A 23,211-nucleotide genomic window follows, 5' to 3' on the forward strand; every position below is an offset into this window, starting at 1 on the left:
AATATACGCTCAAGAAAACACAATCCATTCAAATAGGTATAGTAGATAAAACAACGTCATATATTTTTAGAGGGAAGGGCTGGCCTTGCTGACCAAGGTCTGGAAGTACTCCTGGAACCATGTGCCAGCCTCAGGCGCAGGCTGGTCGGCGTCCGAGAGCGAACATGTGCTGTCGTAACGCGGGGAGGAGCTGTTGCTAGTACCATCGCACTCGCCTCCGGGCTTCACCCACACGATTGAGTCGATGTACGAGTTACCTGAGCAAGCAATCGGGTGTCAAGCTTCGGTTGCATACGTGCTGCAGATGATAACGTACCAGTGTTGGTCGTTGGGCGAGTACCAAAGCCGGCACCCTTGATGTTGCACCAGTCACCCCACTGTTGGCGGATGTTCTGGACACCAGAGCGGCCCTGGTCGACGATGAATTGCGCGGGGAAGCCCGACGACGCGAGCATGGGCGCGAGAGCGTTGATGTAGTGCGACTCGTCGTAATTGGGGTTGCCTTGGGTGATCGGGTCGGGGCTTGCCGCGGTGAGCGCGTTGTAGTTGGCGACATTAGTAGCAAGACCGCGGATGAAAGGCGAGGATCCGCCAGCCTGGTACATCTGGGTGAACAGGGTGGCCGCGGGGGAGATGTTAGCAGGCCAGCCGAGCCAGCCAGCGTGACCGGCATCTATAAGCAATGAGACTGTGTCAAGAAACACACGTAGAGAAGCTGTGCTCACCCATGTACTGGTACACGCCGACGCTCGAGAGTTGCTTGAGAGCGTAAGTGACGCATGCCTTGTAGGTCGTCTCGGCGTTGGCGCACTTCTGGACGTTCAGGTTGGTGACCAAGTTTGCTAGCGAATCAGGCTCGATGACGGCAACAACGCGGACATCAGGGTATTCTTCAAGCGCAGACACGTCAGTATATATTTTTGCATTTCGTAGCAAGCACCCACTCTGAATCTGAGCAACGATCTGGTCCATGTAGTTGAAGTAGTTGGCCTGGCCGTTGTCGGCGATGCTGAACTCTCCGTTGGATGCCTTGGCAGCGCAGTCGCGGTCGGGCAGGTCGTAAACCACGATTTGCACGAGTTGCTTTTGGCCAGTGCTCTTCTGGATAGAGTCGGCGTCCGCAAGGTAGGTGCCAAGATCAGGAACCTTGGCGACAGTGTCCAACCAGGTAAAAGTCGGGATATTGGCGATACTCGCAGCCTTGGCCTTTAATGTCGAGTCGGTGATGTTGCCTGCAGCAAGGGCGATCTCATTGGCGTAATAAGGGCTGAGGTAGATCTGTTTATTTTTGTCAAGCAATAGCTGTATCGGGCGTTGACCAACTTACCGTGTAGCCTTCGAAGGGGTTACCAGCCGCTGGGGTCGCGGTAGACGTAGGAGCGCTGCTCGTGCCGGTAGACGAGGCGGTCGTGGTGGAGTGACTCGAAGAGACGGTCGTGGGCGTGCTGCTGCTGCTGGCGGCCCCAGGCAAGCACTGAGAGTAGTAGTCGTTGAGTACCGTGCAGGTAGCGCCGGCAACGCAGGTTGTCGAGCCCTTGCAATTCGAATCAAATCAGTAAAGAGGGCCAGCTCAATACAAGGAGTCGCTTACTGTCCAGCCAATTCCACCGCATTGTCCGTAGAGCTGCGACTGCGCAGTCACCACAGACACGAAAGCAAGGAGTGCGGCGTATTTGAACATCTGAGAATCGCCGGGCGAGATAGATGACCAGAGGTTGGGTGGGATCGTGGATCCTATGGATTGCTCTTCGACATCTGCACGGTTATATACCTGGGGAGATCCGCATCTCCAGTCGTTCAAGCCACAAGTGAGTGCCGAATAATCCGGTTTTGAACCGAACCATCCGGCGGGAACACGTCGGAGTACACGTGCGGAGGTCACTGACGACCTGCAAGTCCGGTCATGAGGTCGCGTGGTTCATCCGAGCATGAAGATGCTTTATATTGAGGTTGAAAGAAGCACTGGTGACAGTCGGTTCATATTCGGATGGGTAACCGGGGATAGGCTCGAATTCCTGTCTGAGCGCATCTTCGGCGAGGAATACCATGCAGAGAAAATGCGATAGTTGCCAAGGTAGCTTCTGTCAATACATTTTCATGTATAAATCCGCTGGCAAGCAGGCCTAAGCACCGGGGCAGCTGTAAATCATCTACGAACTTCAAGCTGAGTGAACTTTGCTACTGAGAGCTCCCGAGAGCACGTGTGCCGCGCCGTATTTGCTGACATAAACGGTATCCTTTGGACGCCAAAAAGCGTCCTGCTTCACCAACACTGTGGTCTACCTTAGGAAGTCGTCCACTTATTGACATTCGTCGGGAAACACTGTCTATCTTCGGTGCGTCAAGAGGCGGTATTATTCCCTTGTCGTCATGTTTGGTTTCCAGGTGCCGATGAATGCCACCAGCGTTATTCATGTCAATGAACTCGGAATGACCTCGGTGCGGACTATGTAGTCATGATGTCAGGCACATTCCTGATGTCCTGATGTACTGATGCCTTGATGTCGAGGATCGCTAGTTGAGGTACTTCTTAGCGCTGAAGCTCCGAAGTCCTTTGCCCCGAGCAACCGAGATTGCATACTGAATATGCGTCCGGGAGCGCAAATGGTGTGCAAGACATGTTGCATGAATGAGGCAATATAGGTCGTCTCGAGCGCATTGCAGGTGCAACATTGGAACACGACACTGATCCATTGAACCTAGTCATTACATTGAATGAAATATGTGTCGGTATGACACAGATCGACTGAGTGGATAGTGATACTCTCATAGGCTTCCATATAGTTCCGAAGGGAGGAATGCCCGCCTTGCTGTCCTGTATCTGCATGATTACCTCCTCTTCGGCGCACTGGGGGGAGGAGGCAACAACGGGAAAGCTCCTGTACTAGCGCCTGAGCTGCTGTTCCCGCCGCCGCCCAATCCTCCAAGAAGGTCTGTTCCGCTTGACAAAGAAGCACCTGTCTTCGTGCTGGTCTTCCCTGGAATGGATATGGAGAATGTCTGACCCTCTTTCAGCGAGTAATCCTTCTTAGGCCCAACAGGGACGTGGGGAGAAGGTTTGTCTTCCGTCGGAGACGGTGGGTTCATGGACGCTTTCCATCTCCTATACGAGATATCAGCTACATCCTATATCAGAGGACAACTGTTCTTACTTTGTATAGTCTTGGAGAGCAACATCTATGTTTGTGCATTAGTTAATCGTTCCGGACAAACGATATGTTCACCGACTGAAATCGAAGCTATCTGAGCGATCAGCAAATCCCATGCCTATGTATGCTTTCCGGCCGCCATCTTCCACGCGTACGACGAAGTACCGCGATGAGTCCAAGACAGCTTCAATTGGGGGCTTGGCCGGGTCGTACTTCGTCTGCGCAAACACTATGAAGATGGACATTAACTTGAAGCACGAGCTTCGTGCCTCTAACGTGCATCACGCACATTCGCCTGCCCATAGTTCCTGATCAGTGTACTGCGAACCTCAATAGCGGATGAATACGCACCCGTCGACGGGTCCTCAAACAAGATGGAGACACCGGAAGACTTCTCAATGATCCGCATACGACCCTTCCATAACGGCTGAGCGAGATCTCCCCAGTCATTTGCGCGATGCCCTTCGTTCGCCTTCAACGGGGGAATCTTGTAGACTGCAGTATGCTGTGCTGTGAGCGCTCCGCGGTATGTTGTATCCAGGCTCGAGCAGGGTCTTCACCATTGACTTCTCTCCCGATGTAAAGGATAGACTCGACCTCGTCATCCATACCAAGCTCTTCGTGCAGGGTCCTGATCTGAGGCAAAGCCGCAGAGCATACGCACGGCACTGCCACGCATATAACCCCGAAGTTGGCGGACCGATCGAGCACCAGGCTCTTGTAAGCGCGTCTTCATTCAGTACCATTAACAATGAACAACGCAGGCCCGTCCACTCCTCCTCCAACCACAGCGGCAGAAAAAATGGATCAAGAACGCGATGTGCCCGAGCAGACGTCTTCAGTCGCTCCCCAAGCCAACCCGGCTCCCCCTGAGCCGCCGGCACAACCTATGAGCAAGGAAGCTCAGGGCGGTGGCGTGTACCGCGCTGGCCTGAGCGATTTGGCTGATCTAGGAGCAGAAGGGCGTTATTTGGAACTGGCTCAGAGCGCCGAGTTGATCGATCTAAACGTGTGTTCCGATGCAGATGGTCCCCAGACTCCACGTTTGACGCCTCAACCAGTGTCAAGGCGATCGAAAGCAAGAACGCTTATTTGTCGTCGCTCCCTTGGTCCTTGCATATCTGATTGTGGATGACCTGTGAGTACTAGTGCTTTGACCACGATGAGCACACATCCAACACTTCCCGATACAGATCCTCTGCAAGCTACGCAATCGCCCGTCTTCCTAATAACCTCACATCCCTTTCGCTCGTCCAAGCGCTGCTCGGTCTGGTTGCATCAGTCACGGACCGTGAATATGCGCAAATTTATAGTCGCGCAGAGCAGTTATACACGCTGGATGTACCGGATGAAATATTTGCCAAACTCTTTAGGCAAATGGTCAGAGCATTCGTTGGTCAGTTACCTGTCGATTCATGTAGACGCATTAATAATCAAGCAACGCATAGAGCATTTCCGTCAAAGAACCGCCATTCTTCTTGCGAAAGCATACACCTCGATCCCAGCATCACTTACCTCCAAGTACCTTGGTCTTCCAACCGAACAGTTGCCTCAAGGTCAGCCAACCTAAAATTGAGACATAGGTATGCTGACGGATCGTTTTGTAGCCTCTGCGGTCCAGAACTGGACGTTTGATTCTGCTTCCCAAATACTCACCCCTCGAGCCATCTCAAATCCGGCTTCTCCAGGCGCGGTTATAGGAGGTGCGCAGTTAAGATCCTGGAACGCTTTGTGCGGCACTTATATTGCTAGCACCAGCGCCATCGACTTTGGCGACATTCGACCACATCACGAGCGCTGTGTCGACCATGGAGGCGTAACCTCTGCAAACCCCCTGAAGAGCGCTCTCATTGTTTCGAACGACTACGACCGTCACTGGAGAATATACTGAATGGCTCCTACACAGTCCTACACGTCACAGTTTGGCGATTGGTAGCTGGCCGGGCGTGGATGGTGTTTCGAAAAATTCCGTGAAGATGTCGAAATTGCGCTCCAAGGACATCTCGCTTGAAACCTGCCAAGTGCGCTGAGCCGCGTGTACGGAGGAATTTGTGACATGTGCTTATGCTCACTCCACTTGGCCCGAATTTTATTACTGAACGATGCCGTCGCCCTTTAGGGCCACCGCGCTCTTCGTCGCTCTCGTAAGTCATGATTGTCGGGGCTTGGTTATCACGCTTCGGCAAAGCCAACGGATTGAATACCGCACGTCCGAAAGGCCCAGCTGAAAGCTGGCGGATGGAAGCATGCTGTTGCTCTCGACTCCGATTCTGCGCCGCAAAGATATCTGCGAGTACAGACAAGATGTAGAACTGCGGCGGCATCAAAGCGATCTCTTTGCGTCGGAATTGCTCGAGCACCACCGACGGACGTAAGAAACGCGTAGAAAAGACTTCAAGGCCGCCATCCGGCGTCGGCATTCTCTGTTCGTGAACTCCTTGAGCCGCCGCAGCTGGTCTTGCGCCGTCATCGACCTCCGACAGGAATGTCACGAAAAAATGTGTATGAAAGCGTCTGAACGCAGCCCTTTGAATTGAGCATTTTCATTGCATATGATATTAGGCTTCGTGCTTACCTAGGGGCGCTTGCTGGAGTGATCCATTGCGTGAATGGCAGCAACTTGTCTGGGATAGGGTGCACATTGCACTCGTTGAGAAGCGCGGGGAATGCGATCTTGCCCGTATACAGATCTTTCCGAGCACTATTCAGAGCTGTGTTGTCCAGCGCGGGCTCGCCGTCCATGCCAAGGAGTAGGCCGGTCTCCTCAAAGGTCTCTCGTATTGCGGTGAGTTCGACCGAAGCATCTTGCGAGGGATCAAAATGGCCTCCTGGAAACACCTACGATCAGGTGATAACTTAGCGAGCGTAAGACATTCAAGGCGAATTCCATGCGAACATGTACTCCAGGAAAGGACCCCGAGGAAAATGCCCGTTGGACCAGGAGCACATGGTCTGTCTCGTTGATCACGACGAGGCTGGCTGAAAGCCTGGGCTCAGCAGGACTACGCGCCTTGACTGAAGACATGCTGCGTGGAGATATGACCCTGGATGTGAGCCGCGACATGTGGGGGGTTAGCCTGAGCATGCAGTCGGCACGTTATGATTCTGAAGCTGCATTGAACTTGAAGCCGCAGCGCCCTCATGACATTCCCAAGATGGCAATCAAACGTCGGGATGTCGCCGCTGGCATGTCACGTGGCATTAATTCGGCTTGTTCCCTGCTGCAATGGACTCCTGCGAGCGTTCCGTAGCCGTGCCAAAGGACGCCCAACGCTGAAGTCTCAAGAGTCCACTGATACCAAGTGCGATCTTACGGGCGGCGCATGGACTTCTACTGGCTCCGCCTTGAAGGGCTCTATCATGAACATGTCTTTCAGCCAGACACATACGATCCACCTCATCTTCCTGGCGTGTTCAATCGGGGAGACATAGCTCATATCTCGGGTGGTATTCGTCAGGCCATATGGGAGAAGTAGGCTTGGACTGATCCGCCGCATTCGATTACTGACGTATGCTTTCTCATAGCCTCGAGCGTCTTGGCCCTCTTACGCCATATGAGCGTGACCTAGCTCGAGACGCTGCTGTCCACTCCGTTGGAAAGTATTGTGTCGTGTTGGAGCATCTTTCAGGCAATTCATATCGTGTTGCGTACCTTGCGTCGTTCGGTCGCGCGCAGGACGCCAGCACCATCAATCCTGGCCTCAGATGGTGCATGCTCGCATTTGCGGGCGGAGAGCCATGGCCACAGGGATTTCCGCCAGTGAGCACTTCACCACGCTGGCCCGTCAATTGCTTTCTCCTTGCTCTGCCTGTCGTGCGGTCCGATCTCGAAGAACCGTCGCACCTGCGCGGAAGGCCCTGGCTGTACCATCGTCGGGAGCGGGTGCCGGAGGGCGAACTGCGGCGGGTGGAGCAAATGATGATGGACCGACAGAAGGTGCGTCATTACTTGCTATCGTTGATCCTCCTTACCGATGAAATCGGACACAGAGACTGCGAAAGCCAGGTGTTGCTCAACAGCTTCGGGATACCATCGTGCGGATGAGCCGGAAACGATTATCTATTGATGAGGACGAAGATATGAACGCAGATCTTGAACTAGGCAAAGGCGATACAACTGCTTACCAGGCATTTTTAACTACTACGAGCGAGAAAGATGCCGTGAATGATCTCTCCGCGTCTGCCGAAGACATGGACCCTACAGTCTATCAACGAGCCCTTAGACTACCCCCTAGGTTTCGCCGCCGGCTTCTTCCTGTTTTTCCGCATGCTCCGAGCACGAGTGATCGCAACGAGATCCCCTTAGATGTCTCGGAGTATTCGGACGTCTCGTATCTCCTGCAAAACGCTTCAAGAAGCGCGTGTCTCTCACACGGCTACTACATCCCTCCTTCCAGCTTCTCCCCTGCTTTCGTGCCTCTTACTTACATACCTGGGACTCGAGACTTAGCCAACGCTCCGAGACTAGTGGATGAGAGGCAGGACACCACCAGCTATGTTCCTGAATTCATGACTGAGACCGGGTCCGAGCTGGTCTTTCGTGGTGTACTCCCTTCGGCCCTGATGAAGCAGTCGCATGTCGCTTCCTCTGCTCGCTCCTTTGGGAAAGCTCGGAATGTCCCCCACCCTAACTTCACCCTGGTCGACTACCGCGAACCTGCGAACCCACAACCGAAAAAAGGGCTCAAGCGAATTCTCGCTCAACGTGCTCGTGCGGAGTGGTTAGCCAAGCGTGCCCATGCACGCAAGGAAGCTGAACTTGCCCGTGCAGAGCGGCTAGCTAAGCGTGCTGACGCGCAAAAGGAAGCCGAAAGGGCAAGAATCGCGGTGGTGCTGGCCGAGGCCAAAGCTCGAGAAGAAACCGCAAAACACGATCCGGATGTTGACGTCGACATCGAATTGGATGTGAGCTTCGGGACCGATTCACTGGCCGCAAACCCGGAATACCGACGAGCTCTCGAACGACTTGCGAAAGCTACCTTCAAGGCAGAGACTGCGCGTCTTATGGCTGGGGACACCGGCGAGATTGAATCTTCGGAACCCCAATCGATGAAAGTGGCTGTGGATGGACAACTCCATGGACCGAAACCAGAGTTAACGTTCGTACTCGTGGATTACGTTCCGCCGCCCGAAAGAGAGCACAAATGGTTCTCGAAAGCGCCATCTCCGTCTAGCACGAAGAAGAATAAGATCGAGTCTGACCTGAAAACTGACGTGAAAGCGCCGGTGATATGGTCGGCATCTTTCGTTCCTCCATCGTTATCCATCCGCCCATCAATAGCTTCGCCTCGTGCCCCAGGCTTCAGGTTCGGACCCGCGTCGGAAACGGCTTCCTTCGTCTTATTGCAGTACAAGGGCCCTGATCCTCACCCTCTGAAGCGTTTCTGTCGTAGAGCGCGTAGTAAGCCAGCCACATCTGCCCCAAAACCCAAGTCGCCCCCGGCGCCTTCCCCACCTAAGAAAAAGAAACCACCCTTGACGTACTACCAGACCGCTAAACAGGCCGCGATCCAAGATATAGAACGTGCAAAGGTAGATCACGAGCGCGAGCGAAAGAAAGACAAGAAGAACGGAGCTTCACCGACTCAACCACTGTCGGCCAAATCGCGAAAAATTGGACCTACCGGCAGGTCAAGAATACACACATTGGCGAGACCCTGCCATTCCTGTCTCCATCGATTACCGCGGATCCCATTGATATGAGCGGCAGTGGTCACATCTCGATCCTCGAGACCGCGTCGTGTCCAGACTTAGGAAATCAAGGGTTGCGCATATGGCTCATCACAATCACCAGCTCGATAGCAGCGTAACTATTATCAGGCACCTGGCGGCGCAGACTCCGGTACTTGGCCGGAATACAAGACAGACTAGAATAACTGCATCGTCTGATCGAAAGGTGCAAAAGCCATTTTGAAAGCTTCAGCATCTGCTCTATCCTCTTCCTCGGGCTGGACGCATGCTTTCCAATCCAGGCGATTGGGTATACCAAGCAAACTGGTTAAGGCAAACCTGCAAATAGTGATATAAACACCAGAGCATCATGCGATTTCCGGCGAGGGTGCCTACCTCCCGAATTGCAAATCGAAGCGACCATGTTCAGGCATCAAATGGACCATCACCCTGCCGTCCGGCAGATCCACCCTGAAGTAGCTTCGATTGTCGGTCTTGCAGGACGTCATGGCTGCTTCAGCGTCATCAACCTCGAACTGTATGCCTTTGGCACGTCCATGCTCCGTAAACGCTTCTTGTACGCGCTCCTTGAGGTTTAGGGGGACAGGTACGGCTTGGACATGCGCATGACCTCCACGACCGCTCAGGCGGCCGACCTCGAAGAACACGGCGGCATGGTGGTATTTGGCGTAGAATGCTCGCAAAGCTGACTTGTATCTGCACATAGCGGGGACGTAGTGGGGGGATCGTCAGTATGTGAGATCTGTGAAGCGCGATGGATAGCAGACCTTTCGACTTCCTGGATAGTGGGTCCAGCGATATCTGGAGCCATCGAGGCCAATGTTGCGTAGTGCGCTATGGGGACTATCAAACAATGGCCGCCGCCCGGTACCATGGAGCTATCTGGCCTATGTTGTGGGTCGTGTGTAGGAATGATCTGACCTTTAGGCAGCGTCACGTAACATTCCGTCCCTACTGCAACGATCAAATATTTGCTAATGCATTACTTCAGTCAGCGGTCCGTTCAATTAATCGCGGTCACTGACGACAGGTTTGGGTTCGAGAGGCAGAACCAGCATTCCTCCGCTGGGTGTGACTACATCAGGCTTGAGTCACCATGAGAAGACTAGACTCACGCGCGATCTCCTTCATAGGTCCCTTTCGCTTCTCTCCTCCTTCCTTTCGTCGTTGCTGTGCGGTGGGACAGTCCTCGATATAATGCTCTTCGCTTCCACATGCACGACAGATGTATCCCGGCCGAGGTTTACGGCCGCCGGTGTCTCCGACGGCATGCTTTGTAGGACAATCCCGAACAAAGTGCCCCGGCTGTTGTTCCCTCGTAAAACAAGTAGCATCCTGTTGCACGAATGACCTACTTCGCTGCATATTTTGCATACATAGCCTTCAGGAGGCTTTGCTCGGTCGGGACAGTCGTTAATGAAATGCTAAACCGTAACGTTAGAGTGCTAGAAAGATTGGATATAGAGAACAGACCTCAGCCGACTCGCAAATCTTGCATTTGTAACCTTGAGGTGGTACACCTGGCTTGTCGCCTACCATAGCCTGGGATATGAGTACACGGTCTACAGACCATGATATGATGCACCCACCGGCATTAGGCTTGCTACGTTTGTTCGGGGCAGGTCGATGGTCACCGCCCCATCTGAAATTCTCGCCGCTGTCAAACTGTCGCTTCTCGCCTCGAGGTGCGGCCTCCAGAATTGGGTTCCGAGTGGCGTTCGCTGGCCGCAGTGCTGAGGCCGTCGACTTCTCCAAGGGAGTGATCGAGAACGCGTAGAACCACTGAGATCAAGTCAGATATTATTCAAGTTCACAGGGTGCGAACGTACCCGTTGTTTCTTCACGCCCTCAGGGAGCGGTTGTCCAGCAAAAGCGCCCAAACTGACGAATCGGGAGACGCGACCCTGTTCATCGTCCCACACGAAGGGTTCCCGTTCCCAGAACAATCGCGAAGCGGAGAAATGGTATCGAGGTTTCGCACGTCGCATCACGACGTCGACGGCGGGGGCAGCGGGCGAAAGGAGGTCGGGAACGGGGAGTGAGGAAAACTCCGTTATAGACGTAGGCCATGAGTTGGTGATTAGGATGTCCACCAATTCGGAAGGGCCTCCGGCAGATTGTATGGCAGTGAGTGACTTATAGTTCTTGTTTTTCTGCGGGCCGCTGATGTTGGCCAACAGTTTGTCGACCGTCTGCCGACTATATTCTGCTGAATGAAACCCCTGGTCTTCGACATCATGATAGGTTGTGCAAGGTCAACACATTCGCTTACCGGAGCGCTGTCCGACGTTACGTATGCCACAGAATCGTATACACCCCCCAGACAAGCGATCTTGAGCCCTTGGGGTGTAGTCACCATCGCAGATTTAGCTTAGAAGATCCGTTCATGAGTGGTCTAGACATGACGCATGCGTAGGTTCATCGCTCACCGAGGAGGAACACATTCTTGCACAACTCCCCGCCAGTCTTGGCGTACTTCTCAATCACCGGGGTGGGAAGGGCATATCCACCTTGCATCACGTAGCATTCCATTGGAACTTGTGCATATTGTATGCATGAGCAGGCACAGGAGACGCAACGAAGTTGACGGACAAACCTTCCAGCTTGTCTTCAAGCAGATCTTGGGTGTCTGAGCCTTGCTCTTTCCCGAAGAAATCCCCAACGCAGAGCAGAAGGTCGAATTTCCCATGTTTCGCATCGATACTCTTGACTTTCGCAAAGAGGTCTCTGATCGACCCCGCGGCCGGACCGACTGTTAAGCTATTACATGCATAACTCGACATGAGTTCCATGCGCATCCGTGAGCGTAACGATATGACAGACATTTTGAGCGTTGCTGCCGCGGCCATATTCTCGTCCCCAACAGCCGGATATGAGATGGCGATATGAGCGAAACAGTTATCCCCCACTGACAGTCTTCACGGACAGTACCCTTGCCAGAGTCAACGAACTTCCGTCGAGTCGAGCCGTTTCGCACCACTACTCACGTGGGGCGCGCTGAGGGCACGAGCACGCGTGGCGTCATGGCGTCGCGACTCGGTCGCCGGTGATTAGAGTATCGACTAACCAATTTATATGTGCGAGCAATGGTAATATACAGGATCCATCGGTGGTGATAGAAAGTCTGTGAGATAGTCTAAGTAGGTTTCCGTCGAGACCCCGCAAGCCGCGATACAGTCAACGTAAGCAAAGAAACCGTCCAGAGGAAGACACCAGATCGACTTGGGGTCATGATCTCTTGATGGTGAGCATCCGCGCATAATTTCTTGTTGCCTACTGTCCCGTACGTTGTCACAATCTGCCGATCTAGTTTGGCCCATTGAGAGAGCTTCTTGACCGATTTGGCGTCCAGGTCGATCACCGACACGCTCGCCTTGATTTGCCCATCTGCTGGCCGGACAATGATGGAGCAATCCTTGAAGCTCATGGAGAGGAGGTACGCGAGGGTATAGTAGCGGAGTTTCGCAGGGTCAGGGTGCGCGTGGTCCATGGTCTCGTGCCCTGCCAGATACTCCTCGAGGAAAGACCGCCATTCTTGGAGGCTCGGCTCACCCGATGCAGCTGAAAACGACAGAGCTGTCTCGGATATACCATCGCCATGAACTGCTTCCCATAGCTTTTCGAGGCCTTCGATATCCAGAACGTCTAGCTTGCGCTGCAGACGCGACAGCGTGGGCAGGACAGATGACTGCATGAGGGCAGATACCACAGAGGCGGCGAACCTTTGGCGAAGAATAATCGTATCCAGAGCATGCCCTTTAGGCAAGATTAATGCGGCAAGACGGTTTATAGAATCATCCTACCATAAAATGGGTGAATAAACCAAAGGACGAGATGTATCTGACGCACGTTGTCGGGATGGATGGTTTCTCCGGAGACGAAGACCCGAAGATTATTGGCTGACCCTTTACTGTTGACCCATCCGTCCCAAAGTGCAAGTACGGCCCGAGTGACACGTAATTTATCGCCTGAATACAGGTCCAATGGGCAGAAGTCCCCTGCAGGCTCGTGGCCGTCGTGTATCATCTTGAAATGAGCATGCATGCAGAAGCGACAGGTACGGGTCTTGACCGAGCGTGTTTGAGGAGACAAGTGATGCGGTGAAGGCAAGAAACCCCATTTCGGCTGCATCTCAGGTCAGAAACAAACCAGCGGGATGGCGATTGGGATGAGACGCACTTTGATTTCGATTGCCCATCCATTTCCACCGACCAAGTCCGTGGCAAGCACAGCTCTTCTTCGAGTAACATCGATTTTGTCTTTCTGCCTGCGAACCTTGGGCCTGTCCTTCTCCACAAGCGCAGCCAACTCTGTTAGCCAGTCGTGCTCAACACGGATCTTCCGGAGCAAAGGCAAAGCATCCGAAGGGACCAAGCGCTGAATGACTTCCTTCTGGAACACGACGATAGGGTCATCTACTTCCTCAGAGTCTAGATTGGGATCCTGGCCATTATCCGGCTTGCAGTCGCGGTCACCGGGCTGAACAGGTGCTTTACGTGCGCGGAGCACGGTCCCATTGAAATCTGGATGTGGCGGGCCATTATAAGCAAGGACTATCGTAGCGCCGCCCTCGGCTACGTAACTCCAGTCCGCAGGAGAAGTTTCGCTGATAAGTCGATCTTCCATGAATGCGAGAGCGTTGGAAGGTGGGCGCCTTGCCCACGCGTACGGGATCGACCGAGGTTGTGGCAGTGCGATCCTTGCCTTGCACCGTAGATCCTCGTACAAATGGTGTATACACGTTGTCCTTGGATGATGCCCAAGGCCAACTGGGGGGGCGTACTATATCCCACTATACGTGTGCTCTGAACCCTGGTTGGCTCCGTGGGATGGATGCTCAATCACCCACGATACGATAACCTCGACACAGGTCACCAGCCTCCGTCACATCTTTCCAAGTCACGAATCAACACCCGCTGGCGTCCGTATAGTCACTTTTGATTCATACCAAGCTCTTGCAACATTCGTCTCTGGCTTTCTCCAACCCGGTCACCTTGAACAGTCTACGTCCGCAGAACTGCGCAGCCTCAGCTTTCGAGAACATCTCTAGTATCCTCTCCCCCTGGGCAGTCGGGCCATACATCGCCATGTATAAATCTCAACATGTACAACGTTCCGTCCCAGTATCTACGAAAGCTCCGATCGACGGCTTCCACAACGGCTCCCGGTTTCGCGGCCGAAGACCAGGAACGGGGCGAAGAGACGTTACTTCATACCACAGTAACGGCTATCACACGTCTCTGGCGTTCCAAGCCCCAGAAAACCATCACGTATCCTTCCCTGGACTGCTCCTTCAATCTCCTGGTTCCCCGGTCAAGAGGCGTTCAAGCAATCGCCAATATAAACAAACTAATCCTGCTCCTCAGAACTCCAGCTCTCAGCGCTCTCGTTCACCCGCAGCTCGGCCGTCTTTGATCGATCACTGCGTCTGGAATAAAAGGAACGAGTCGACTCGTCATCGTGGCAGAACACGAACGCCAGTCTTGCACTCGGGCAGGACCCCCAAGGATGTCTCTCCCCGTATCGACGGAAGGACTGCAAGAAATCCGCGTTGTGGCTATAGAGTTCTGGAAAAGAAGGTACATTGTCTTGTAAACCCTTCGCGTCGTGATAACTCATGTCCGAGCGAGCAGGGTGATCGCGCCCATGGAACGAAGGCAGATATTCCTCATAACCATATTGGCAAGACCTTGGTGCCCAAACTCTTGGATAGCCTAGACCGGACGTCTTATGATCCGCCACCAAGCCACACCGACCTGCGCCTCCCGCCCGTTCCCCTACAATCGAAAGAGCAACCTCGTTGGCGCCCTCGAAGACGTGGAAGAAAATCGAAGCCTTTTGGCCCGCTTCCGCTCGAGGCGGCCTAGGAGAGGCGGATGACTTTTGAGCGTTCGGGCGCTAAGCAACTGTTCGCCCTCTTGGGCTGTCCGCTTCTTCGAAGACAGCCCATAAACCAGACATATATGACCATCGTTTTTGGCACCCTCTACTCGGAAGGCTCGCTGGTACTTTCGTCTGCAAGAGTTGCGCTGCATAATCTCGATTCATGACAAGCTAACTTTCGCTTGTAAGCACGATAGGGCTGCGTTCATGAGCTGCGCAACCCACTGTCACGCCTCGGATCGATGACCCCTTCGGAGTTGGGCCGCGATTACACGCACATGCGCTTGAGCATCTGCTGGAGTTTCTTGGCCTGCTTCTATACGCAGGTAGACCTGGTGTATCATGTCGCTTGGCGTGGATATCGCTCCACTTGGACCGGAGATGCTGCCGTTTCTTGGACAGCTGTCTATGTTTGACAGCAGTTCGGTGTTGCCCTCGGTGCAGGCCAATATATGAACGTTGCTGTACGACGCCCCGTTGCTGCGCGATCCCTGCGGTAACAACACGCTATACCCACATACTATCGCCCATCTCATCCTAACGGCATATCTATCCCCTCTCGACATATCTTCTACCTCCAAACATCTCTATCCACCCCGAAACACGAACTATGAGAACCATCTACGAACGTCGGATGGAGGGTACTTCCTTGTCTCGACCCATCGTTCCTCTGGACGCGGCCCCCGTCATTCAACTCTCATCTCCTCAAAAGACCCAACCGAACCAGACGTGCCCTCCTACCGAAGAGCCCATTCCCCATGCCGTTTCTTTCAGAACGCTTATGGAAAGGGCCATAGAAGAAGCCAACGCCGGTGCACGCCCGTGCCATGATTCTACGAAGGGGCGCGCCGGTTCCAAGAACGGTTACCTGAATGTCAAGGCACCCAAATCGAAGGCGGGGCGCTCGTATTCTTCTGGGTCTTCTTCCTCTTCGTCCACGCGGTGTTCTCGCCAATCCAGTTCCGCCGGGGAGTCCCCAATGGACTGGCCTGTCCAGAACACGTACGTCTTCGCGGACGACATAGATTATTCCCCTCGACGGCGGACACGTATTGCCTGCGAGACTTGCCGCACGCGCAAAGCAAAGGTGAATGATGCTATTCGTCATCTGCAATGGCTGTCTGCTCACCCCCCACCAGTGCAGCGGTGACGAACCTACGTGTGAGCGATGCACGCAAAGAGGTCTCACATGCGTATACGTACGAGAACGCAAACCGCGAGGGCCCGGAAGGCACAGTTCACGGGGGGCTCAGGATCATACGGTTGCTCCCTCAGAAGCCGACCCAGCAAGCGACAGCGCGTGCGTACACGGTATAAAATCGTCTCATATAGACTAAATCCAAACTCACAGTGACACTGGCGTGAAGAAGAGGGTTCACGAAAAACCTTATGAACCCCGACACCGTCCTGTGAAACTGCCTTCGCTCACCTTACCCACGCTCACTTGGTTGCCCCAACTGAACGAGCACGAGCCGCCGAACAGGAACCACCACGCGGACGCATGCCATCAATTCCAAGCACCGGATGCTGCTCAAACGCGGGACGCTCCCATGGCGTATCCTATTGACCCGACGTTGCTACCTCACTGCGCGCTCCCTGGGCAGTTCGACGCGCGTCTTGCGGATCCCGCGTATTCTATGCAGTGCGGCAATTACAACTATGCCGCGGTAGACATGCCCCAGTGAGTCATGTCTCTCGTAGCGCATCGCCCTCTCTGACCTGACTTCCAGTTTGCCATTCATGTACTTCGGCCATTTCAACCAACAGCTGGGCGGGCAATGGGCTGAAGCAGGGCCGTCGCTGCACTACGCCGGAGACCGTGGTGTTCAACTTCCGCCTCTGCGGCTGGACCTTCTGTCGCCCCCGGAACTATCGCGGCACGGTTCATCGTCGGATTCGTCCGATGAAACCCACTCGCCGATGCAGCTGACCACCGATCTCATCACTGAGGCAATGATACGACAGCCCTGCATCATGGAAGCCCATGCACCGGAGAGGACGACGAACAGCGATTACTACAGGTACCTGCGGACCGCCGTTCAAGAAGCTTCCGTTATGACGAACGACGACGGTCTTTATCGCATGGATGCAACCAGCGACGATAGCGCGATTGACCAGAAGATCCCCGAGCCTCAGGTGCATTATCGTACAGACGATGAATATCACGTTCATGAAGTATAGCGCATTCCAGCACAGAGAGCTGCATCATCACTGCTCAGGCTGTAATCTGGACAGATGTATGACTAATATGATATATAATACGAGGATTCTTTGAGTTAAGAGTGCCGTAAGCTCTGCAGGTTTCGGATATCATTGCTGATAGTGCACTGGAGGGTTTATTGCATATGTGGGTGTATTACAGATGACGGTGATGCTAAGGTCGTAACTTCTTCCAACTCGTGGATGCTTAGGGTTCATCTGAAAGAATTCACAGTAGCGTCTCCCCTGAGCAGAAAGGGTCAAGCGTGAACGGGATGTGATCGCCAATGTGAGGAAGCACGCACCCAGCGCTGCCCTTACGAGGGAACAGCCAATCGCCACGGTCTGATGGACGTCCTCTTCGCCCGTCCCGAGGGTCGGGTTGACCTCCATGAGATCCAGGGCGACGAGCAGACCGGTCTCGTGAATGGCCTCGCAGATGTAGTGCCCTTCGCGGAAAGTCAGACCTCCACGAACCTACGAGGCGACGTGAGCAGCGTAGCTCCGGAACGCGTGCGGCACCTTACAGGAGTGCCCGTGCTCGGAGCGACCGTGGGGTCCAAGGCGTCCACATCAAAGCTGAGATGGATGGGCGTATCCCGGTTCGGGTTGACGTGATCCACAGCCATCTGGACGACCTGGCCGATGCCATACTTGTCCACCTCGTGCATGCTGAATGCTTTGATCCCGAGGTCCTGCGAAAAAAAAAACGAGATATCAAAATCGTAAACGGACGGCACAGCCTCGAGTTTGGCCTACCTTTAAGATGGTTTTCTCGCCCGCGTCGACGTCGCGCAGGCCAATGTAGACGATCTTCGATGGTTTGAGCGCTGGCTTGATCCAGCTGAACTCGGGTATCTTCTTGCCGATGCCGAGGAGGAAGGAGACCGGCATACCGTGGATATTGCCTGTCTCGTGTGCAGTGAATACATGGTCCTTGCAGCTGACGGCGACTACCTACCGGTCTCAGTCGTCTCGGGCATGTGGATATCGGCGTGTGCGTCGACCCAGATCACGCAGGCATCAGGATGCCGCCTGAAACAACGTCAGCGCGCGCCGAGTGAGATGCCTGGACTTGAAAACATCGCCTCGCTTACTGCAGTGTTCCCGAAATAGTGGCCATCCCGAGAGAATGATCACCGCCGAGGGTCAGCGGCAGCCGTCCCTGGCTGGCGTGGCCATAGACCGATTTGGAGACCGCCTCGCATACTCTCGACACGAAGCGAGGGTTCTTGAGGATGCCGATGGGCGGATCGTCGGCGAGGTGGATGTTCTCGAACTGGTGATGTCCGTCGAAGTGCACTTTCCAGCCGAGCGTGGTGAGCTGGTCGGGGAGACCGGCTTGCACGAGGTGGATGGGGCCGGTGTCTACACCCGGTCTGGGCTGAAGGAGAGGAAACTATCGTTCAGCGCAGGTCGTCGGGTAGACGCAAATAGATGCACACCTGGCCACCGCTTTGAGGAGGAAGATAGCAGTCAACGTTCTGAACGGAAGGGAGTCGTTATTTTAGCGCACCTGAAGGGACATCCCACGATCTGCAGGAAAGGAAACGAAGCGAGTTGAGCACAACGAGGCGCGTCGGGCGGGCAGACTAAAACTCACTCCGACGGTTTTTGGGTCCGAAAGCCAGCCTTTGGTGAACGCCGTCGCGTACGCCCTGCGCCTCAGCGGGGCCGTCGACCGCCGGGGGACGTTCCTCGTCGCGAACCGGAGCATTTCGTGAGCCTGGAGAGCAGTATGAGCTGGTGCTGCTGGTCCATGGCGAAAATCCGTTAGGTCCGGCTTTTTCTCACAGTCAGATCTGTCTCCGCGAAGGGGGTATGGCGTCACTTGACTCTGTTACACGGACAGCGCTCGGTCGCTGATGCGGTCTGCGCAAGGCTCCAGAGATCAGTCGGATCGTGTTTCTGTGCTTGCTGCTTATATCTCCCGCTCGAGCTATATCAGCCACCCGCGCTGGCGCCCAACGGAATGGCCATCCGAGAGGGCATACTGCCATAAGCCCGGCCCAGCCATCGAGTTGCTTCCGCCAGGCTGCAGGCAGATCGCCATCTCCCGGAGCTGTGCGACGATACCGACTTGGCTGCGCAGGCGTTGTTCGTTGCGGTCGCAGGTGCTATTCTGGGCGAGATGCCATCATGTGCCCAACACGCCCCAGCGCGTCATGTCCCCCGCTAAATCGGTTCAAAAGGCCCAATCGCTGGTGGGACGCACAGCGAACCATCGCCAGTCGCCTGCACGTCTTCCGCGTTCGCCACCGCCATGACCACCCTCTCGCCCCTCTTGCAGCGTTTCCGAAACAACGTGAGTGCGCGTGATCCGCCACCAGATTTCGCCCTCAACTGCCGTTCGTCCCTCCAGGCAGATGACCCGGTCAAGTCCAGCATCCAGGAGTCCGACTCCGAGGCCCACCAGGCAAGCCCCCGTGCTCGACGCTCGTATACGCCTCGATGATAAGTCAATAACCTCCCACTCTCAGATTTTCCGCGAAGCCGCCGGTCACAAACCCAGGGGTGTCCTGCCGCAGACGGTGAATCCTGAAGAAGAGACCGTCCCCGGCGTACTCCATCCCGGCAGCACCGGAGTCATCTACTGCTCTGATCGTGCCATGGCGAACGGCTTCAGCAACGCCACCGCCCACGAATGGGCCAACATGGGCCAAGGCGCTCCCGAAGTGGGCCCGATCCCGGACGCCGTCAGTCTGCCCGCCGCGCGCATCGCGGATGGGCTGCCTACTGATCAAGCCCCCACAGCCCGCCCGTCCGACCAGCATCGAAGTGCCGCTCGACTCTCTCGAGTACGCCCCCACGACCGGCGTCAAGGAGCTTCGACAGGCCGTGGCGGATCTCTACAACACCACCTACCGCCAGGGAAAAGAATCCCAGTACACCTTTGAGAACGTCTGTATCGTTCCAGGTGGCCGTTCGGGATTAAGCCGCGTGGCAGCTGTCATCGGCGATGTGTACACTGTACGTCTGCTGGGCATGTTGGCTAGCAATATGTGGCACTGACCTTGCCTACAGTCCTACCAGGTTCCAGGTAGATCAGCAATTTCCGTGTCTATAGAGCTGTCGATCTGACCGACGATCTTTGCGAAAGATTACACGGCCTACGACCAGATGCTTGGAGCTTTTAAGCGCCTGATCCCGGTGCCAACTGCGTTTGTGTCGTTCATTTCGATCGGTTACTCCTATCTTGACCACTTTCCCGCACAGCCTGAGGGTCGAGAAGCAATATTCGCTGGATATCGACGAGATCCAGGTATGGTCTATGCTGCCTCGCGAATGCGATTCGTCGTCTGACAATCCTGTAGAGGGACATTCACGATCAGGGATTGGCGGTGATCCTTGCATCCAATCCGCGCAATCCCACCGGTCAAGTCATCCAGTACGTTGCTCCAACGCTGTTTTTTCGCATCCGACTGATCGGCAACCCACAGAGGCAATGATCTGGAAAAGCTCGTCCAGATCGCGCGTCAAGGAACTACGACCGTCATCCTTGACGAGGTGCGCAATCTGCATGGCTCCCGTTGTTTCCGCACACCCACGCCTCCTCGCAGTTCTATTCGTGGTACATGTATCCCGAGAAAGAAGAGGACTACGGCCACTGCGTTTCCTCCGCGAAGTACATCGAGAACGTCGACGAGGACTCCGTGATCATCATCGACGGCCTCACTAAAAACTTCCGCCTTCCCGGTTGGCGGGTGTGCTGGGTCGTTGGCCCCAGAAACCTCATCACCGCGCTCTCGCAATCCGGTTCCTTCTTGGACGGTGGTGCGAACCATCCGTACGTGTAAATGCGAAAACCATTCGCGTCCGTCTATTAATCGGGCATTTCGTACCGCAGCTTGCAGCTCGCTGCCATTCCTCTCCTCAATCCCGAGCACGTCGTTCAGGAGCGTCTCGCTCTCCAGCGCCACTTCAAGAAGAAGCGCGACCACGTCCTCGCCCGCCTCAAGAAGATCGGGCTCGAAGTGAAGATCCCGCCCCAAGCTACCTTCTACATTTGGCTCGACCTCGAGGATCTCCCTGAGCCGCTCAACAACGGCTTGTCCTTCTTCGAGGAGCTGCTCAAGGAGAAGACGATCGTCATCCCCGGCATCTTCTTCGACATCAACCCCTCCCACCGCCGCAATCTCTTCCGCTCATCATGCCATCACTTCGTCCGCCTATCCTTCGGACCGCCGCTCGAGGATCTGGATAAAGGTACGTGTGTCTCGGACGATGGGCTGCATGCGGTTATTTCTCAACGTGTACCGCAGGTCTCGATGCTATTGAACGTATCATCAAGAAGGCCAAGGTCGGCAAATACGAATTTGGCAACTACGTGCCCAGCAGCCCTCTCACGGCCAGGTCTCCTGAATTCTCGGGTAGGCCGTGGTAGGAACTTGGCCCAGATATAGATACCGGACCTCTCGCGCCTCCTTATGCTTGTGATGTTACTGTACACGCCCATTGTATAAGAATGCCCCGAAGATGATGCTGCGGCGTTGATATGATATGCTACAAAGATGTGACATGATTCCAAGATGTATAATGTACGGATCGCAGTCCACAGGGTGCCTGAGAGCGGGTATCACCGAGGTGGCATCCCCCGGACGACGTTATGCCATTGCTGGCCATGGTATCAGTCTCTGCGCGGGCATAACATGCCCCCAGTCGACTCACTTTGTGGTCGATCGCCTCGAAGTCGTCCATGGACGCGATGTGCACGAGGTATCGGGAGAGCTTCGCGAGCTCACGGTCGTTCCGGGCCTGTTCGGTGTGCGCGTTCTTGAACGCTGATATCTTGAGGCCCTCCCGAGGGTTCAGAGCGAAGTTTCGACCCTGAAGGGACGTTGCGATGAATAAGCATTCCCAGCTTTGATGAAGTCGAGATGCCCACCAGGTCATCGATGTGTATTGTGTTCTTCGCGTTACTGGAAGAAACGTTCACAACGGTCGGCGCGGATATGAGCGAGCACGACATCGTGAACATACAATTGAGGAAAGTGGTTCCAGATAATCTTGAGCGCCTTGACCTGATGGGAGACGTTCTTGCCGTGCCGTTTCGAGAAGACGGTGAACATGCACGTCTTGTCCAGCACTGTGAAAGCAGACTCAGCGGGAGAACCGTCGAGCGTCGGCAAGGTTTTCACCGAAAGAGATCTATGGATAGCCCGCCCGTGAGAGGCGATCCGAAACGGGTGAAGCTTTCGAGAGTCACCTTGTAATTTCGTCGCTCGTCCCCAAGCATGCCTATTTCCACGAGTTTGGTCTCGAGCCATATCCAGCTGGTTTGGGACCTGTGAAGCGGTAAGTCTGATGCGGGAATCCCGTCGAGGAACGATCAAACACGTTACCATACAACGATGTCATAGAACGGGTAGACGGCTTCCAAGAATTCGTGCAGGCCTGGCCGAATGCATTCCGTCGGAGGGAGTGCACCCGAGGTCAACGGTTTTGTATCCAAAATAGCTGGGAGAAAGAGGTGAGGGAGAGTATCTTCTCCGATTGTGTGTTGACACATACTGTAGTCGATATCTAGCACGAGGAGCCGCTTTCCGGGTCGTGGAGGATGGATGATGTTCAACTTCAGCTTCTTAGTCATTTCCTTGATCTTGCGGACATTGCGCTGGTCGTTCTTGTAGGTATCCGCTGCGGCAGGGTCGGCATAGAAGTCGATGTCGAGATCGTTGACCACGTCAGGCAAGAACTCGATCTCTGCGAGCGGGGTTCATGCATGAGTACGAGTGCTATGAGAGTACGGGGATAGGGAACAAACCGGAGGGATCTTTGATCTCGTGGCCTTCGGGAGTCCCAACGAGAGTAAACTTCTTCCCGCTGACGAGCTTCAGATCACCGATCCTTTCTTGCTCTGGCGGAAGCTTGCCCTTCACTAAACCCAAGATTTTCTGACGCTCAGGCGGCACGTTCGTCAAGCTGTACAGAGAGCCCTTCAGATCGTATATTCTGCGCCAGAGTGTGAGCTGCGTATGTGGCGAGCTGTACCACGTTTGCGACGAACCGATCAGACTCCGCGATCTCGAGCTCGAAGGGCTTGCCAGCCCATGTGAACTGGAATGTGAACCATCGTTCTTGAACTCCGTTATCCGCAACTTCGGTCTTAGCAACTTTCGGTGAATCGGATGCGAATATCGGTGCCTTTGATCATGAGCTTACATGCGCATCTACTAAAGCAACCCCTGTGGCCACTGAGCTTGATTCCCCCGCTCCTGACATCGTATCGTCAACCATGCCTATCCGAGACTCGGGCGGGTAAACTCTCGGAGAGACTGGAGAGTACAGT

General features: G+C 54.6%; 11 protein-coding genes across 11 annotated transcripts; 4 read left to right on the plus strand and 7 right to left on the minus strand.

The window, feature by feature from the left end:
- Window positions 1–33: 33 nt before the first annotated feature.
- On the minus strand, window positions 34–1,681 carry PUNSTDRAFT_89180 (cellobiohydrolaseII; the record flags this gene model as incomplete). Its single annotated transcript, XM_007385329.1, has 6 exons — window positions 34–257; window positions 317–673; window positions 726–890; window positions 945–1,278; window positions 1,328–1,534; window positions 1,592–1,681. The coding sequence occupies 6 exons, from the start codon at window positions 1,679–1,681 to the stop codon at window positions 67–69; spliced, it is 1,344 nt and encodes a 447-aa protein (XP_007385391.1). The 3' UTR covers window positions 34–66.
- Window positions 1,682–2,847: 1,166 nt separating this feature from the next.
- Window positions 2,848–3,758, minus strand: PUNSTDRAFT_23168 (adaptin ear-binding coat-associated protein 1 NECAP-1; the record flags this gene model as incomplete). Its single annotated transcript, XM_007385330.1, has 5 exons — window positions 2,848–3,103; window positions 3,153–3,177; window positions 3,229–3,361; window positions 3,478–3,644; window positions 3,710–3,758. Coding segments are annotated over 5 exons (630 nt in total), but the record flags the coding sequence as incomplete, so codon positions are not given.
- A 193-nt stretch (window positions 3,759–3,951) lies between these two features.
- Window positions 3,952–4,969, plus strand: PUNSTDRAFT_114594 (uncharacterized protein; the record flags this gene model as incomplete). Its single annotated transcript, XM_007385331.1, has 6 exons — window positions 3,952–4,158; window positions 4,211–4,287; window positions 4,343–4,545; window positions 4,598–4,705; window positions 4,757–4,852; window positions 4,908–4,969. 6 exons carry the CDS (start codon window positions 3,952–3,954, stop codon window positions 4,967–4,969), a joined length of 753 nt encoding a protein of 250 aa, XP_007385393.1.
- Window positions 4,970–5,064: 95 nt separating this feature from the next.
- PUNSTDRAFT_135790 (uncharacterized protein) lies at window positions 5,065–6,174 on the minus strand (the record flags this gene model as incomplete). The annotated part of the gene is made up of 4 exons (XM_007385332.1): window positions 5,065–5,163; window positions 5,222–5,663; window positions 5,725–5,987; window positions 6,046–6,174. 4 exons carry the CDS (start codon window positions 6,172–6,174, stop codon window positions 5,065–5,067), a joined length of 933 nt encoding a protein of 310 aa, XP_007385394.1.
- A 200-nt stretch (window positions 6,175–6,374) lies between these two features.
- On the plus strand, window positions 6,375–8,959 carry PUNSTDRAFT_144658 (uncharacterized protein; the record flags this gene model as incomplete). The annotated part of the gene is made up of 4 exons (XM_007385333.1): window positions 6,375–6,621; window positions 6,675–7,086; window positions 7,140–8,779; window positions 8,860–8,959. The coding sequence occupies exons 1-4, from the start codon at window positions 6,473–6,475 to the stop codon at window positions 8,957–8,959; spliced, it is 2,301 nt and encodes a 766-aa protein (XP_007385395.1). The 5' UTR covers window positions 6,375–6,472.
- On the minus strand, window positions 8,957–11,763 carry PUNSTDRAFT_104608 (uncharacterized protein). The gene is made up of 13 exons (XM_007385334.1): window positions 11,664–11,763; window positions 11,437–11,600; window positions 11,270–11,377; window positions 11,113–11,210; window positions 10,670–11,062; window positions 10,430–10,622; window positions 10,314–10,372; window positions 10,196–10,264; window positions 9,956–10,145; window positions 9,866–9,905; window positions 9,608–9,814; window positions 9,216–9,536; window positions 8,957–9,158 (listed from the first exon to the last, which is right to left on the minus strand). The coding sequence occupies exons 1-13, from the start codon at window positions 11,687–11,689 to the stop codon at window positions 9,017–9,019; spliced, it is 2,010 nt and encodes a 669-aa protein (XP_007385396.1). The 5' UTR covers window positions 11,690–11,763; the 3' UTR covers window positions 8,957–9,016.
- Window positions 11,764–11,928: 165 nt separating this feature from the next.
- On the minus strand, window positions 11,929–13,466 carry PUNSTDRAFT_104610 (uncharacterized protein; the record flags this gene model as incomplete). The annotated part of the gene is made up of 3 exons (XM_007385335.1): window positions 11,929–12,639; window positions 12,690–12,965; window positions 13,020–13,466. The coding sequence occupies 3 exons, from the start codon at window positions 13,464–13,466 to the stop codon at window positions 11,977–11,979; spliced, it is 1,386 nt and encodes a 461-aa protein (XP_007385397.1). The 3' UTR covers window positions 11,929–11,976.
- A 1,867-nt stretch (window positions 13,467–15,333) lies between these two features.
- Window positions 15,334–16,997, plus strand: PUNSTDRAFT_144661 (uncharacterized protein; the record flags this gene model as incomplete). Its single annotated transcript, XM_007385336.1, has 4 exons — window positions 15,334–15,810; window positions 15,863–16,023; window positions 16,075–16,404; window positions 16,454–16,997. 4 exons carry the CDS (start codon window positions 15,334–15,336, stop codon window positions 16,902–16,904), a joined length of 1,419 nt encoding a protein of 472 aa, XP_007385398.1. The 3' UTR covers window positions 16,905–16,997.
- Window positions 16,998–17,038: 41 nt separating this feature from the next.
- PUNSTDRAFT_104614 (Ureohydrolase) lies at window positions 17,039–18,659 on the minus strand. Its single transcript, XM_007385337.1, has 9 exons — window positions 18,526–18,659; window positions 18,439–18,458; window positions 18,368–18,377; window positions 18,020–18,306; window positions 17,884–17,957; window positions 17,682–17,830; window positions 17,450–17,617; window positions 17,228–17,399; window positions 17,039–17,168 (listed from the first exon to the last, which is right to left on the minus strand). Exons 1-9 carry the CDS (start codon window positions 18,637–18,639, stop codon window positions 17,152–17,154), a joined length of 1,011 nt encoding a protein of 336 aa, XP_007385399.1. The 5' UTR covers window positions 18,640–18,659; the 3' UTR covers window positions 17,039–17,151.
- Window positions 18,660–19,185: 526 nt separating this feature from the next.
- On the plus strand, window positions 19,186–21,306 carry PUNSTDRAFT_114599 (aminotransferase; the record flags this gene model as incomplete). Its single annotated transcript, XM_007385338.1, has 12 exons — window positions 19,186–19,227; window positions 19,285–19,338; window positions 19,403–19,618; window positions 19,677–19,892; window positions 19,947–19,962; window positions 20,023–20,083; window positions 20,139–20,184; window positions 20,237–20,310; window positions 20,363–20,429; window positions 20,483–20,709; window positions 20,770–21,128; window positions 21,185–21,306. 12 exons carry the CDS (start codon window positions 19,186–19,188, stop codon window positions 21,304–21,306), a joined length of 1,500 nt encoding a protein of 499 aa, XP_007385400.1.
- A 192-nt stretch (window positions 21,307–21,498) lies between these two features.
- On the minus strand, window positions 21,499–23,144 carry PUNSTDRAFT_135797 (HAD subfamily IIID h; the record flags this gene model as incomplete). The annotated part of the gene is made up of 11 exons (XM_007385339.1): window positions 21,499–21,537; window positions 21,591–21,749; window positions 21,808–21,841; window positions 21,903–22,008; window positions 22,061–22,070; window positions 22,129–22,207; window positions 22,265–22,379; window positions 22,434–22,625; window positions 22,687–22,874; window positions 22,930–23,027; window positions 23,085–23,144. The coding sequence occupies 11 exons, from the start codon at window positions 23,142–23,144 to the stop codon at window positions 21,499–21,501; spliced, it is 1,080 nt and encodes a 359-aa protein (XP_007385401.1).
- Window positions 23,145–23,211: the final 67 nt, after the last annotated feature.

This window comes from Punctularia strigosozonata (assembly GCF_000264995.1).
Source record: "Punctularia strigosozonata HHB-11173 SS5 unplaced genomic scaffold PUNSTscaffold_9, whole genome shotgun sequence".
NCBI lineage: Eukaryota > Fungi > Basidiomycota > Agaricomycetes > Corticiales > Punctulariaceae > Punctularia > Punctularia strigosozonata.

Bases quoted from the DNA above. Each gene is read 5' to 3' on its own strand.
- PUNSTDRAFT_104608 (XM_007385334.1), bottom strand. From the start codon at position 11,689: ATGGCCGCGGCAGCAACGCTCAAAAT. The intron at 9,906-9,955 runs GTGAGTCTAGTC...AGTCACACCCAG, and splicing joins ACCTATGAAGGAGATCGCGC to CGGAGGAATGCTGGTTCTGC. The intron at 9,159-9,215 runs GTAGGCACCCTC...CACTATTTGCAG, and splicing joins TTCGATTTGCAATTCGGGAG to GTTTGCCTTAACCAGTTTGC.
- PUNSTDRAFT_104614 (XM_007385337.1), bottom strand. From the start codon at position 18,639: ATGCTCCGGTTCGCGACGAGGAACGTCCCCCGGCGGTCGACGGCCCCG. The intron at 18,459-18,525 runs GTGAGTTTTAGT...CCTTTCCTGCAG, and splicing joins CGGACCCAAAAACCGTCGGA to ATCGTGGGATGTCCCTTCAG. The intron at 17,400-17,449 runs GTAAGGTGCCGC...GTCGCCTCGTAG, and splicing joins CTCCGAGCACGGGCACTCCT to GTTCGTGGAGGTCTGACTTT.